The sequence below is a fragment of the Neolamprologus brichardi genome, chromosome 14 (genome assembly GCF_056152115.1).
Source record: "Neolamprologus brichardi isolate AB-2024 chromosome 14, ASM5615211v1, whole genome shotgun sequence".
Lineage (NCBI taxonomy): Eukaryota > Metazoa > Chordata > Actinopteri > Cichliformes > Cichlidae > Neolamprologus > Neolamprologus brichardi.
The window spans coordinates 32,385,001-32,398,376 of NC_142117.1; the positions used below are offsets into that span (position 1 = coordinate 32,385,001).

Below are 13,376 nucleotides of genomic sequence, written 5' to 3' on the forward strand. Positions count from 1 at the left end.
TTAAAAGCTTTGGGGCGACTCCTTATGGTTGTAAAAAGAAATTCAGTTCTATAGAAGTGCATGAAAAAGTAACCCGCCTGCTCATCTCAGTTTGCCTGTCTTATGTTTTAATTGATGCGGCATGATGTTAACATTTTATATTTTTAAGGTAAAATTGAATATGGTAGGATACAAATTAGAGCTTTGCTAACTTGTGATTGATAAGATACGGCTGTATGCAGTGCTCTCCATGTCTCACCTAGATTCATAGCCCTCTTTTGGTGTTTGGTTTAAAAAGAAATGTTAACAATTAAAATGCCAAACTCAAGGTTTTGAAAGAGGAATCCAAAATCCCAGTGGTCGTGTCTATCTTTTATTTACAGTCTATTTATATCTATTTATTTCTTTTTATATCAACCCATCACCTTATAGAAGTGGATCATGAAATGTAAAGTTATTTTAAGTTTTATAATTTAGCCAGACGCTATAATTCAGTGGCCCAGAACAGCACAAGCCATTTAATTGATTGATGAGTGCAGTGTTTTGAGGGGAAACTGATGTTGCTGTGGGGTCAGATGGTGATGCTCACATGGTATTGAGTGGGCACGGGGGGTAATGTGATCAGCTCCTGCATGTTTAGTCTGCATAATACTCTTGTGAACTCTTTTCGAGGGAAACCTTGCTCTAGCGGAGTAAGAATGCCATGCAAACATCTCTCTTCACTGCTGATGTTATCCATGTCAGCAGCAGCCTAGTTTCTTCTTCATCCATTTATATCACTGTCATGGAAACGTCCCATACCCTCAGCAACCACACATCCAAATGGATCCAGTATGTAGCCCACTGGGACACAGTGCTTTTTTATAGACAGCCAAGCAGATTTGGACAACACATAATGTAGCTATGTTCAGCAGCTGTAGAAACAGTTTAGTGCTCATGTAATGAATACATTTTCAGGTGAACGTCCAAAAGTAGTGGTCTCCTTTTCAAGGGCACGCAGACCTCAGACATATTGTGTCACCTTATTGTGTCTCGCACTCAGACACACACAACAACCCCCCACAATCATCAGCACCACCACCAAAACCAAGACCACTGCCAGGCCTTTGTGTACACTCTTGATGTATCTGAGGTTAATGTGCAGTACTTACTGCAGCTGTTTGAGCCACAAGATGGTATTGTTAAGTGCAATCTCTGACAAAAACCATTAAGGAAATAATGGTTTGGAAGTACTTACATTCAAGGCATGTGTTTAGAGTGTACCTTAAATCATTATCTTGTATGCAGTATTTAAGGGTTTCACTTGCAACGCTGATGAAAAATTCAGCTGCTTCCTGTATATTTCAATTCAATAGGTCAGTGGTACTTTCTATTTTTATTTCTAATTTCATATTAAATTATCATATGTCTATGTCTTATTCTGGTTTGACCGGGAGGAAATGAGCACTCTACAAAGACCTTCTTGTCATGAGTGATCCAGCATGGTTCTAATTTTGGCCCTCTGAGCAGCAGCCAGCTTATATTAGATTATGGCCACAGACTCAATGAGACAGTAGGTGATGTATTATAGAACATAATTGGAAAATTGCTCATGAACTTAGGAGCTCTTTGACCCAGCAAAGCCATGTGTCATTCACCGACCAAAAGGGTCCTTCAATGCATTGCTGTTGATGGTCTGATATTTGTTTCAAGCGTGGAAAGAACTCTTTGTCTTTTTAAACTGCCTTTGATGTTGGTGCTTCAGTTTGAATTTAGTGAAAAGAAACCGTTTTGGGTAATGAAATCAGCCTCAAAACTAAAAACCGAAGAAAAAAAGAAACAAAAATCACTACTAACCTTTTATTTTATTTGACTCCTTCCTCTTAGTTTTATTGGTTTACTTTTTAAGCTGTGGTATTGTTATTTATACGATAATAACGGTAAATAATAAGCATTTTTCCACCTTACTTTGAGCGTCCCAGTACATTAACTAGTGTAGCGAAAATTTGTAGCATCTGTGGGGACATATGAGTGTTTTTATTTTCTGCTCTTCTCTCCGTTTCTGTTTTGCGGCTTTGTTCTGTGTTGCTGGAATTGCTTTCCAGTGGCAACATACATCATTAGGTCCATTAGTGTCAGTGATGAGCCATATAGGCTGTTCCATCAGCACACTGAAGCAGTCATCCTTCATGTTGTTCTGATTCTGACAGTGATATGTGCAGTTAATCAAAAATCTTTCAGAACATAGAGAAAAACATTATCTTGTGCAGCAGTCACATGTTACTCTTTAGTTGAAGTTTTGTTCTCTCCGCAGGATCAAACTCATCAAGCCTTCTTCTGTTTTTTTCATTGCATCTCTCCGCTCTGGTGCGCGGGGCGGGGGCTATTTTTCGACAACAGATCAATATATCTACCCATATTCATGGGCCTAGTACTCACCGCACTGGATGAAAGCTTTTACAAAGCTTTTTGTGGAGAAAGGAGATGATGCCTAACCAGCCTAGGGAGAATGGAATTGCTCAGAACAATGGTGTAATTGAGGATCACTGGGGAGAGTCCCCGCCTGTGTTGCTGTGGGCCTGGGCATCTCGCTTGTGTCCACTAGCTTGGAGTCCTCATAGCATAGCCCTTTTTTCCCCTCAGGCATGGATGTGACCTCATTCAGCAAATTGGACTCCAGAAAACCCCCACCCTCCAACTGTCCAACATGCATACACACATGCTCACACACCACATTTGTATCTGTTTCTCAGCACATATTATGACTCACAGAACATTGCCTTCTTCTTAAAGGGCAGTTTGACCAATAGCTTGCTTTGTAAAGGCCTGATAAAGATTGAGGAGAGTCACAGTGGACAGACAAATTCAACGAAAAAGTGAAAAGCAATATTAGTCATTTGTCTGACGGAAAAGTTGATTTTACACTCCCTCCTGCTTCTAAAAAGGGAAAGGTTTTCTTTTTGTCCTCGTTTATATGCTTTGGTTCAAGACTGTTGTCAGATAGTATTTTCTTTTTTTAAGCTTCAAAGATTCTTGCTTATGCAAAATCTGTCATTTACTGTACAGTGAAAGAAAGAGATTACTGTCAGCAGTAGCTGAGATTTTTTTTCTCTTTCGCCTATCAGCTAGTGTTGCACAATGCACCATAGGTCGATGTTTCAGTGGGCTGCCTACTCACTACTCCTTCTGCTCAGTGTGCACCTCCTCATTTTGGCTTTCTGCCCAGTCTATTTCCAGCATCCCCAACTCCGATTTGTCTTTTCTTTATAGTCTTTCAGTGGAAAATATCAGGAATGTCACACAGAAGCAATAAGATTGTGAGATCATGTTGTTCACATAGTCCCACTGTGCAAAACAGTAGGTGGCTCCATAAAAATAAAAAACAGACACATTGACCTTGGTCAAAAAGGATAACGTGGATCATGTGCTGTTCAACTGCTTGTTCTCTGCATCCCGAAAAGCAAGAGGATACGATTTTCTGTCTTCCCTGGAGATAAATCCCCGTTCTCTATTGATTCGAGTGTAGACTGATTGCACCTAACTACAAGACTAGGTCATCTGAAGACCCAGAACCCTTTCACCTTTTAGTGCAAAGACTTTGACAGCAGAAGTGAAATGTGGACGGGATGTTTACTAAGCTCATAATTTCTAAAGCATAATACTGTGTAACATATCACTTCTACAGAAAACGAACCTAAGCGAAATAATCAATTATCCCAATGTCTCCTCTCTGCAGATGGCAGGTTACACCATATGCCCCGTTCTGTTGGAGCAGATGTCACCGGCTCAATGGCTCCTTTGACCGGAGAACGCAAGTCCTCTGCCCCCGTCCATTCCAGCCAGCCAGTGCTCTTCACATTTGATGTGCCTGTGCGCCACACACACCATAACTCCATGTCCAACAGTGCGCCCCAGGACTACCTCCTCCTCCACCAGTGCATTAGCAGGAAGACAGAAAGTGCACGGTAAAGGTCATGACCTTCAGGCGTCCTGTGTCAGTTTCCTGTTTTCCGTTAATGCAGGTCAACGTACAGGTTTACAGCGTTTCCTCAGCTTAGAAGCCTCTGAGGGTTAGAAGTAACATTTTAGGGTTGAGAATTGTGATGTCACCGTGTGTGTGTGTGAGTGTAAGTGCCGCATGTGCTGTGGAAGCGCATATGATGAAGCATTGTGGAAAGATAACCAAACAGTATAAACAAAGAAGGTTTTCATTATTCACTGAAATTAGATCCAATTTGAAAATGAGAAAAAGTATAATGGATTGCATTTTGTAACATGGTATGAACATTTGGTTTGCTGTGCTGATAATTATTAGAATAAACAATCAGATGTTGGATCTTTTTGTTGATTCGGTGTAGCAAATACTATAAAAATGAAAGTATTTTGTCACATTAATGCAAAAAGGCTCTAAACAAGATCCAGCAATGACCCAACTTGTGTTTAATTATCTTAATCAGTCATGTGAAAAATGACAAACATTGAATACAATGAGTTGCAAATTTCTTTAATCAAGTGTTTTATTGAAAGTACTACAAAGACAAATTGCCAAATGTTGAAAGTGATAACATTTGAATTTCTTTTTGATATTTGCCGAATTTTAATTTCATTGCCCGCATCACATCTAAAAAAAAATTGGTACATGGATATATTTGCCAGAGTACTGCATCATCTTTTCTTTTAACTGTCTGTAAACACTGAAGAGAACAATTGCTGCAGTTTTTGAAAGCAGAAAATGTTCAGACTCTAGGCTGATAGCGAATTCAGCTGCTCAACAGATTTCAGCTTTCTTTGTTGCATTTTTTCATTTCATGATGTGCCAAATGTTTCAGTGGGTTTACAGGTCTGGACTGCAGGCAGGCCATTTTTTGCAACCAGAGCCTGCTGTTGGTTGTATTGTCGTATTGATTTATTTTTCCTTTTCATGGTTTAACATATACTTGCAAATGTAGTGCTAAAATGCATTCACTTAAAATCCTCTTGCAAAGTGCTATTCAGGGATTTCCATTACAGATTAATGTGTGTCTAATAGACATTTGTCATAATTCTCTGAATCCTTTTTAATAATATGCATCATAGATCCTGATCTCCACATTTTTGACAACATTAAATTAAGAACCATTATTTTTAAAATGCTGAGCGATTTGCCCATAAGGTCTTTCTTATAGGAGCCGACCCTCACCATCTACACTTGCATAAGTCTCAGCCACTCTAGGATGTCCTGTTATTAATTAAACAAAGTAGTTGTTCCACTAGGTGTATTTTTTCCACGTTATGCATTTACAGTCTCTTGTTGCTCTATTTTTGCCTTTTTTGAAACATGTTTCTTGCCTTAAATTAAATTCAGTACATGTTTATCTAAAAAATACCACAGCATGCTAGACTTTATATGACTTTGTAACATGTGATAACGCCCTAGCTTTGTAGTTGTAAAGCAAAATGTGAACAAATGCAGAGGTGTGAATACATGTGGGGTAACTAGAAGTAGGTATATAAATGCTTGCGTCAGCTATATGCTGAGCAGGAGAATAAAAGGGACCAGGCATTTATATTAAATGCGCTCTTGTGTTTTGCATCAGCATGCACCTTGCTTTCTACCGCCTTCGTGCCCGTTTTTTAAGAATCAAAAGTCAGCTTTAATAATGATGCCATTCGGCAGATAGCCGGCACAGTAGATGATCAATGAGGTTGAGGCAGCAATTCATCACTCCTATAGGTTTAAACTCACCCAGGGAAGAACTGCCCTCTCAGCCACACGATTTGCACATAAATCTGCTGCATTGGACCTCTGCAAAACCCAGGAAATCAAACCTCACAATCCATCTCATCAGCTTTATGCAGATATTTATGTCGCTAGCTTCTGTTTCACGATTGTGCTAATTAAGACAGGCATCTGGTGGCAGGGTATGATTCATGTCAGAATGAAACTCTGCGGGTCTGACTAGAATTAATCTGCGTAAAAAGCCCACAAATCAGCCACAATGATGGAATACAGAGCAATGAGCAAAATTATTGATTGATGATGAAAATCCACAGGAGACAGAAGAAGAATAATTGATGGAACAAAGTGTGTTATTTGACATGAAAAAGAAATTAGATTAGAGAGAGCAAAATGTTATGTCAATATTAATGGTGTGGCATTAATGCATTATCTCTTATTACAATAAAGAGTTCATGTAACCATTAGAAGCCTACGATTTAAATTGTATATTTGCACACAGCCTCCTCAGCTAACACACGGAAACAACTAACTGAGGATAACTTTCAGTTGCATCGCTCCACTAACTAGACCAAAATTTCCAAGGAGCAGCGTTGCTTTGGTTTTCTCTCAAGGTCAAGCCCTTCAAAGGAGCTAGACTAAATGAGGCATGTCCCTAGGGTGCCTAACCGAGACTGAGAAACTCTGGGAAAGTCATAGAGTTCCCCCTCCCCCTCCCTTGACAGGGAAACCCTCTTTTGTCAATGCTGAAAACATAAAAATAAAGAAGCTTTTCAAAGAATGATTAAAAATACTGAATTCAAAAAAGCCAGTCCCCCAGGCCTTAGAGGCAAAAATGTTGCCTGTGGCATTGGATACAATACTTGTATTGTTCATTGAGCCATCTAAAAAATAACTAAATCACTAAATAAGGTATTTTAGCTCCATAGGTATCATTAACTGGATATCAAGTATATTGTTCTTTAATTGTGTGCTTAATGCTTATAAAGGTAAAGTTCCCTCTGTAGTGCCATGGTACCATCTAGTGGCTATTTTGGTGATTACACTAAAGTGACAGTAAACACTGTAATAGAAGAGATGATGGTTCATTTTTGTTTAGATAGGCTGGCGCAGTACTTAATTCACGGCATGAGAAAAATAAAGGTAGATAAAAGAAAAGCAGCAAGAAGGTTTCCAGAATAAAAGTTTGTGTGTTTGTGTGTATCCTCTCTGTGCTGCAGAAGTGCCAGTTTCTCCCAGTCCACACGAAGCAAGAGTGCGCAGCTGCATGGCTTTTACAGCCTTCCCAAGCCAGGAAAACACCAATTGCCAGTGCACGATGACTCGACCCAGGAGGCCTGCTACGTTCTTCCAAGGGGTTACAGCTCGGAGGCGCCAGCTCACAGTGGTCTAGGTGATCCTGAGCTTGAGAATGAGGAGGTCTACACTTTCAAAACGCCTTGCAATGCCCTTGCCACAATGCACAGCAATGAACGCTTGCCTGATAACTATGATCTGCCTACACCACCTGGCTCCTTCTATCAGATCCCCAGGACATTTGATAAAAATCACAACGCCTTGACACCCTCTAGCTCTGAATCCTCATATAATCCTCCTCCCAGACCCCCTAAACCCAGTCAAGGGTCTGAGGGTCAGTGGGGGAGTCCTCAGTCAGTAGGGAGCCAGAATGAAGAGGTAATGTCCGCAGTGTCAGTCATCCCACGCAGAAATACTCTCCCTGCTGTCGAGAACATCAGACTGCACAGAGGTACGCAGGAAATAATTAGTGCTATGACTGCTTTGCTAATACGTTTTCACTTCTTCTCTGTTTTTGACAAATAGCAAACACGTTTTGCATCACTCACCTGCTTCTCTTTCACTGACTCTTTCTATATCCTTCTGCTTTTCACTTTGGTGATTTAAAGTTAGCAACTAAGCAGAAACAAGCGTCCCAGTCTGGCAAACTCTGTCCTGTTGAGATGCTAATGAAATTCAAGCCATACAGCCTGCACCAGAATTTTTCATTCCAGGCTTTTTTCTGCTATGTGAAAAAAGCTTCTGTAGACACAATGCATGGCTTCTTAGCTTGCTGTGGTTATTGCTTTGCAAAGTCCATCCTTAGCCATCATATAGGTAGAAACAAGAGCTGATGTGTGACCACTTTTTTTAAATGTTAAAAAGGCCCTTCCTACATATAAATTGATCTGTATTGCAGGGATTGTTATACAGTGTTTAAGTCATGTAGGCATGGAATGATACTTTTACACTTGGGCAGCATTTTCCCTTTCAAAATTTCTGACAGTGGTAAATATTGATCATTTCCTTCACCCTTCTCCACAGGATCCTCCTTTGAAACTAACAATCAACATCGTTTCATCCATTTCAACCACTCAGGCCAGTCTATGGAGTCAGTCAATGATGGATTCAGCTCTTACCTGGTGAGTAACTCTCCCTTGAACTGCACTGCCTCCTCAGATAGCTCCTGTCAGCAGTCAATCATAAACTGCAGAGATAGAAAAGGAAATACTTCTAGATTTATTCCAACTGAGTGCTACAGTTTTCCTGCAAGTCCGGGGAGATTGTGCGAGTCATTTGCCCTCTGTCTCTTTTGATGGCAGAGACAGACACCACTTACTCGCTCAGACAGCGGCAATTCAGATGACAACTACGTGCCCATGAATCCTGGCTCCTCACCGCTCAGCGCTTGCCAGGCTGACAGTCCTAAGAATATCTACATTCCTATGAGCCCAGGGCCACATCACTTTGATTTCCCAGGATTCTCTGCAACTTTACCTGCCCGTAAGGCGAGCAGTGCCTCCTTGTGCCACAGGCCCAGTCGTCTCAGTGATGTTACACCACCGCCTATCTATCGCGACCTCAAACCTGACAGAAAATGTGAGATTTTGACACTTAGCTTCTCACTTCTCACTAAGAGCATGTTTCAAATCAGCTCTAAACTCTGTTGTAAATTGTCGAAGACCATGATATTTGTTAATAACATCTGTTCTTGTTTTTCTGCAGCAAAGCCAACACCTCTTGATTTGAAGAACAATGGGATCATTGATGAGCTGCCATTTAAGAGTCCAGTCACTATGTCCTGGACGCGACCCATGTGAGTCTTATATCAGTGCATTCCACACACACACAGTTAAGAATCATTACATAGCAGGCAGTACAGATGTTACAGATTTTTCCTCCCTTATGTTTCTTTAGGCCTGCTATGAACTGCACATCCTCCCAGCACTGTAGACCCATCTCTACACAAAGCATCACCAGCACCGACTCTGCAGACAGTGAAGAGAATTATGTGGCTATGGTAGGTCCAGGGAGCTGGACGGGGAGACTGGGGAGAGCACATTGTGTTCTTTGTTTTAACGATCCACTTATTTGTATGCGCTGCTAACTCACTGCATACTGTGTGAGTGAAACCTCCCTCCTATTACATTAGCAGAACCCAGCGTCTACCTCCCCAGCCGTGAGTGGCACCAGCAGCCCAGCCCCTAGGAAGTGTGGCAACGTGGACTACCTAGCACTGGAATTCCAGCCTGGGACACCCAACCCACACAGAAAAGTAAGCAGAGGATTTTATAGACTAAATTAACTTTTCTCATTTGCATATGCAATTAAACTTTATTTATTGTTCCACAGCCCTCTACGTCCTCTGTGACATCGGACGAGAAGGTGGATTATGTCCAAGTCGACAAGGAAAAGACTCAAGCTCTGCAAAACACAATGCAGGAATGGACTGATGTGCGACAGTCTACTGAACCTGCCAAGGGGGTCAAGTCCTGACACTGACCTATACATCAAAAAAAAGCCTTAAAGTGTCCCTATTATGCAGGTTTATCATTTTATTAGGGGAGTCAATTAAAATAGATTAAACTCTAATACAACGAGCGGTTTTCTTATTCTCATTGCGGTGACACTTCTTTTCACCCTCTAACAGGTTCCATTACAGCATTTCCCCAAAAAGTTGACAAAAGCATTGCAAAAGGGAGACATCCTTGATAACAGATGTATAATCGTAGTCCTCCAAGATAGTGTAATTCTTTTGCCCACTGGTTTGCTACATACGTTTTGCATGAAATAATTGAATTAACAATAAATTAAAAAAATGTTATTTTATATTAAATAGTTTATTTATGCAGAAATCCTAGGAAACTGCCACTCACATATATACACACCCAAAACATACTGTAACGCTCCCCACTGTCCACCTCTGAATACCATGTTTTTTTTGTTTTGGGTGCTTTTGGCTAGCCTTTAACCCAGTTGTAGCATTTTATTCAAAGGCCTGCAGATTGCAAGCATAAAGCATTAGACATGTTAGAAAGACACCACACATTCACATAATTCTGCTGCAGCTGCTCCTTTTATAGGAGGCAAGCTAACAGATGGTGAAGTTAGCCACATTAGCATAATGCTAACACTAAAGATTTAAGGATATTCCTATTGTTGTGGGGACATTGCTATGGAAAACTAAAAAGTACTTTACTTGGTCACTTCCTCAGATCCAGGGAGTGCCCGAAGACTCGACAGCAGAGCATTGGGTGTGTGTTCCTCACAGCAAAGGAATTTATAGAGTTCGTAGAAGTGACTTTAATTGGAAATAAAGCAACTGACTACATCTAAATTGAATTAAGGCTGCTCCTCATTCTTTGTTAGTGAGCATGTCAAACCAACCAACTGCATGAACTTCATGACATTGTGTCACAGTGACATAACTAAGTAGCAATACAGAAAAAAAGCCTGGAGTGTAAAGAATGTATTTGAGACATTACAGCAGCAGAGATTTTGCTTTCATTTGGCCACACGTGAAAGTTTGGCCTTTGAAAGTTTCCAGACCTCTTACATGAACAAAAGGTTGTGTAACAGATTAGAGAGTTGAGGAAAAACTTAAAGCATAATAGGGGCACTTTAGGTCAGCCATCTCCAGTGTCAAGTTTCTGCCACCATTACCATGGATACTGGATGAGCTTGCTTAAAACTAAAATATTTGGGCCTAAAGCCATAACTAATTTATGCCTGTTCTTTGTGATGATTATTACTAGAGTGTACTGCAAGCATGCAGAATATCAGGCCATACAGGTGAAGTTCCCTGCCAAAGCTCCTCACACAGACTGTTAGAACAGTGACTAGATAATTAATAATATCATCCTTACTGTCAAACTGTTATTTATAAGTGCACTGTTTGATCACTGTTCCATTCAACCCTCTGCAGCAGTTCATTTTGTTTGCATCTAGTTGGCAGTTTATTTTGTCTTTGCCATTTAAGAGCAACAGAGGCTAACTGGTCAATAACCATATTAATATACTGTAATGCTTGCTGGTCTCAGGAATGCCAAGATGCACTTCAATTTTGGCATGCAGGCTGACTTTCTCTTTTCACTTTAATCTATCATTTGTGCTGAGTCTTGCAGAAGCAGTGAAGAGATTATTTTCACTGCGGGCAATCATTTCAGCTTAGCAGTGCATGTCTGGTAAGAGGAGAGGAAGAAAATATAGCCATACAAATATGCAAAGGCTTCTGTCAGAACCCCTAATGATAACCGTACATGACTGTTGCCTGGGTTTCTATTAAATATGAGCCCAAACTATATTTAAAAGCTGTCAGGCATGATGGCAGGCCAATTATTTCAATGCAGGAACAAAGTTGGTTACATCCAAATCTACGACATGAAGAAGATGGGAAAGGCATGACAAAACCTCGTTACGTTTGATTTCAGTGGTCATTTCACTTGAGTTAAGATTGAAATGGCTTTTCAATGTAAACGTGCACTGAAAAAAAACCCAAAATGATTGTTTTGTGCTGATTAAAAAATAGAAATAAGACAAGAGGTGTAGTTTGCAAGTACTCTGTCTCTCTAGAGACCATTACCAAAAGTCTAGTAGATGAAGAGTAGCATATTTCTGTTTTCCAGAACTCTCCATTCACTGATTTCTGTCTTTGGGCTTTGAAATGCCACACACTACAGCTTTGTCCCTGAGGAGTACTTTTGTTCCTGTATGTAAATTATTAATAGATATACATATTGCAGTGCATCTTTTTGACTGTTAGAAATTTGACGCACTTGTATGAGACATAAAGAGCACTACAATAATGTAACATAGTGCTTTGAATGCGAAGGAAATCTACCACAGTGGATATTTGCCAGTGATCGTAGTCACTATAAAACAGTTGAGAAATATTGTTTACTAAATTTCTTTTGTTGATCAATTTGCCTTATATTTTCATTTCGGTGTAGACCGTACATTTTGCCTTGAAGAAATTTTCACAATATTCTTAGAATAAACAGGAAGAATCATATTATAGTAAGGACAACTGAATGATCAGTTTCTAGTTCAACTCAAGTCCAGTATTTCATTGTGGGCTGGAACCACAGAATCCATTTTTGACCTTAATAAGAATAGCGTGGCCATGGAGTGCTAGATGGTATGGATTATTTCATTAAGATTTACTTCTTAATGTTTTTCTACCATTTTTACAGCTTTTTTATATTCTTTTTAATCATTATTTTTTACTGATACATGTAAGCAAGTGTTATGCATTATGACAGGAACAGGCTAAAGTAAACTAAGTTTGTTTAGTGTATTATTCTTTTTTTTTAAATTACCAAATTTCATTTTTGTATGATCTAATCATAAAAAGGCAAAGGCTGCCAGTGTAAGTTGGACTGGCAAATCCCAGGTGAACTGTGATTCACAAAGAGCAAGAGAGGAAAGGAAAGAGTGAAGAAAAGCCTGTCTCCCTGTCTGTTTGTTTTGTTTTTTTTTAATGAAATGGATGTGTAATTTATTATCTAGAGAGATCATGTGTAAGCAGAAGAGTTGTGTATGTGTTGTGGTAGATTGTAAGCTGTAGTATGTTAAATGACAGCCTGACTGGGTTGAAAAAACTGTTCAGATCTACTGTCAGGCTGTCACTGAGTTGACGTACTGTACTTGTAAAGATTTTTTTAACCACTATTATTGCTACTACTGTAAAGCAGATTGCTTGTGTTAATTTATTAATTTATTGTATGTGTGTGTGTTTTTTTTTTTTTAGTTGATAATAGTAAAAAAAGAAAGAAAGAAAGAAAAAACAACAACCATCAAACAAGGAATCTTCTCTCTACTAACACTGATGTATACAAACTGTCTTGATTTTTGAAGCAATATGAGAAAAAACAATGACAGTGGTATTGTGGTACAGTTAAATTGGAATACACAAAAATACAATACTTTGTTATTCCTGTATAATGGTAGGCTTACAATGTGGACGTAGAATAAAGCAAGAAGTGAAAGTTTGGTGTTAAAGTTCTTTAAATATAAACCTCATCTTTCAACCACACTTTCTCCTTTAGTTGTAAACTGAACACAGTGGTGGAGATCTTACTGTCCACACACAGTAAACTGTGGCTGCTCCCTTTAGGAGGTCACCACAGCAGATCATCTGTCTCCGTCTCACCTTATCTCTGCTATCACACCAACCGCCTGCATGTCCACTTTCACCGCTTCCCTGAACCACCTCTGTCCTCTTTCTTGTTTCCTCCTCCCCGGCAGCTCCATCTTCAATGTCCTTTGTCCAGTATGTCCACTATCCTTTCACTGTAAAAGTCCAGTCCAGCTCCCAATGAAATTAGCATCTTGAACTCTCACACCTCCAGCTTTACCTCCTTTTGTGTGTGCCACTATCTCCAAACCATAGATCACAGCAGAACTCACTAGCATCTTGAATTGCTAG

The 13,376-nt window shown here is 39.8% G+C and overlaps 1 protein-coding gene across 2 annotated transcripts in view; it reads left to right on the plus strand.

The window, feature by feature from the left end:
• gab2 (GRB2-associated binding protein 2) overlaps positions 1-12,924 on the plus strand; it is a 41,198-nt gene extending 28,274 nt beyond the window's left edge. Inside the window, exons 3-10 of one of the 2 annotated variants that reach the window (XM_006796641.3) lie at positions 3,695-3,923; positions 6,895-7,421; positions 7,994-8,091; positions 8,272-8,548; positions 8,675-8,765; positions 8,867-8,969; positions 9,102-9,224; positions 9,302-12,924. In XM_006796641.3, the coding sequence (XP_006796704.1) occupies positions 3,695-3,923; positions 6,895-7,421; positions 7,994-8,091; positions 8,272-8,548; positions 8,675-8,765; positions 8,867-8,969; positions 9,102-9,224; positions 9,302-9,445 (1,592 nt within the window). In that variant the 3' untranslated portion in view covers positions 9,446-12,924. The remainder of the gene's footprint in view (positions 1-3,694; positions 3,924-6,894; positions 7,422-7,993; positions 8,092-8,271; positions 8,549-8,674; positions 8,766-8,866; positions 8,970-9,101; positions 9,225-9,301) is intronic. The other variant, XM_035910260.2, reaches the window with a different exon arrangement.
• Positions 12,925-13,376: the final 452 nt, after the last annotated feature.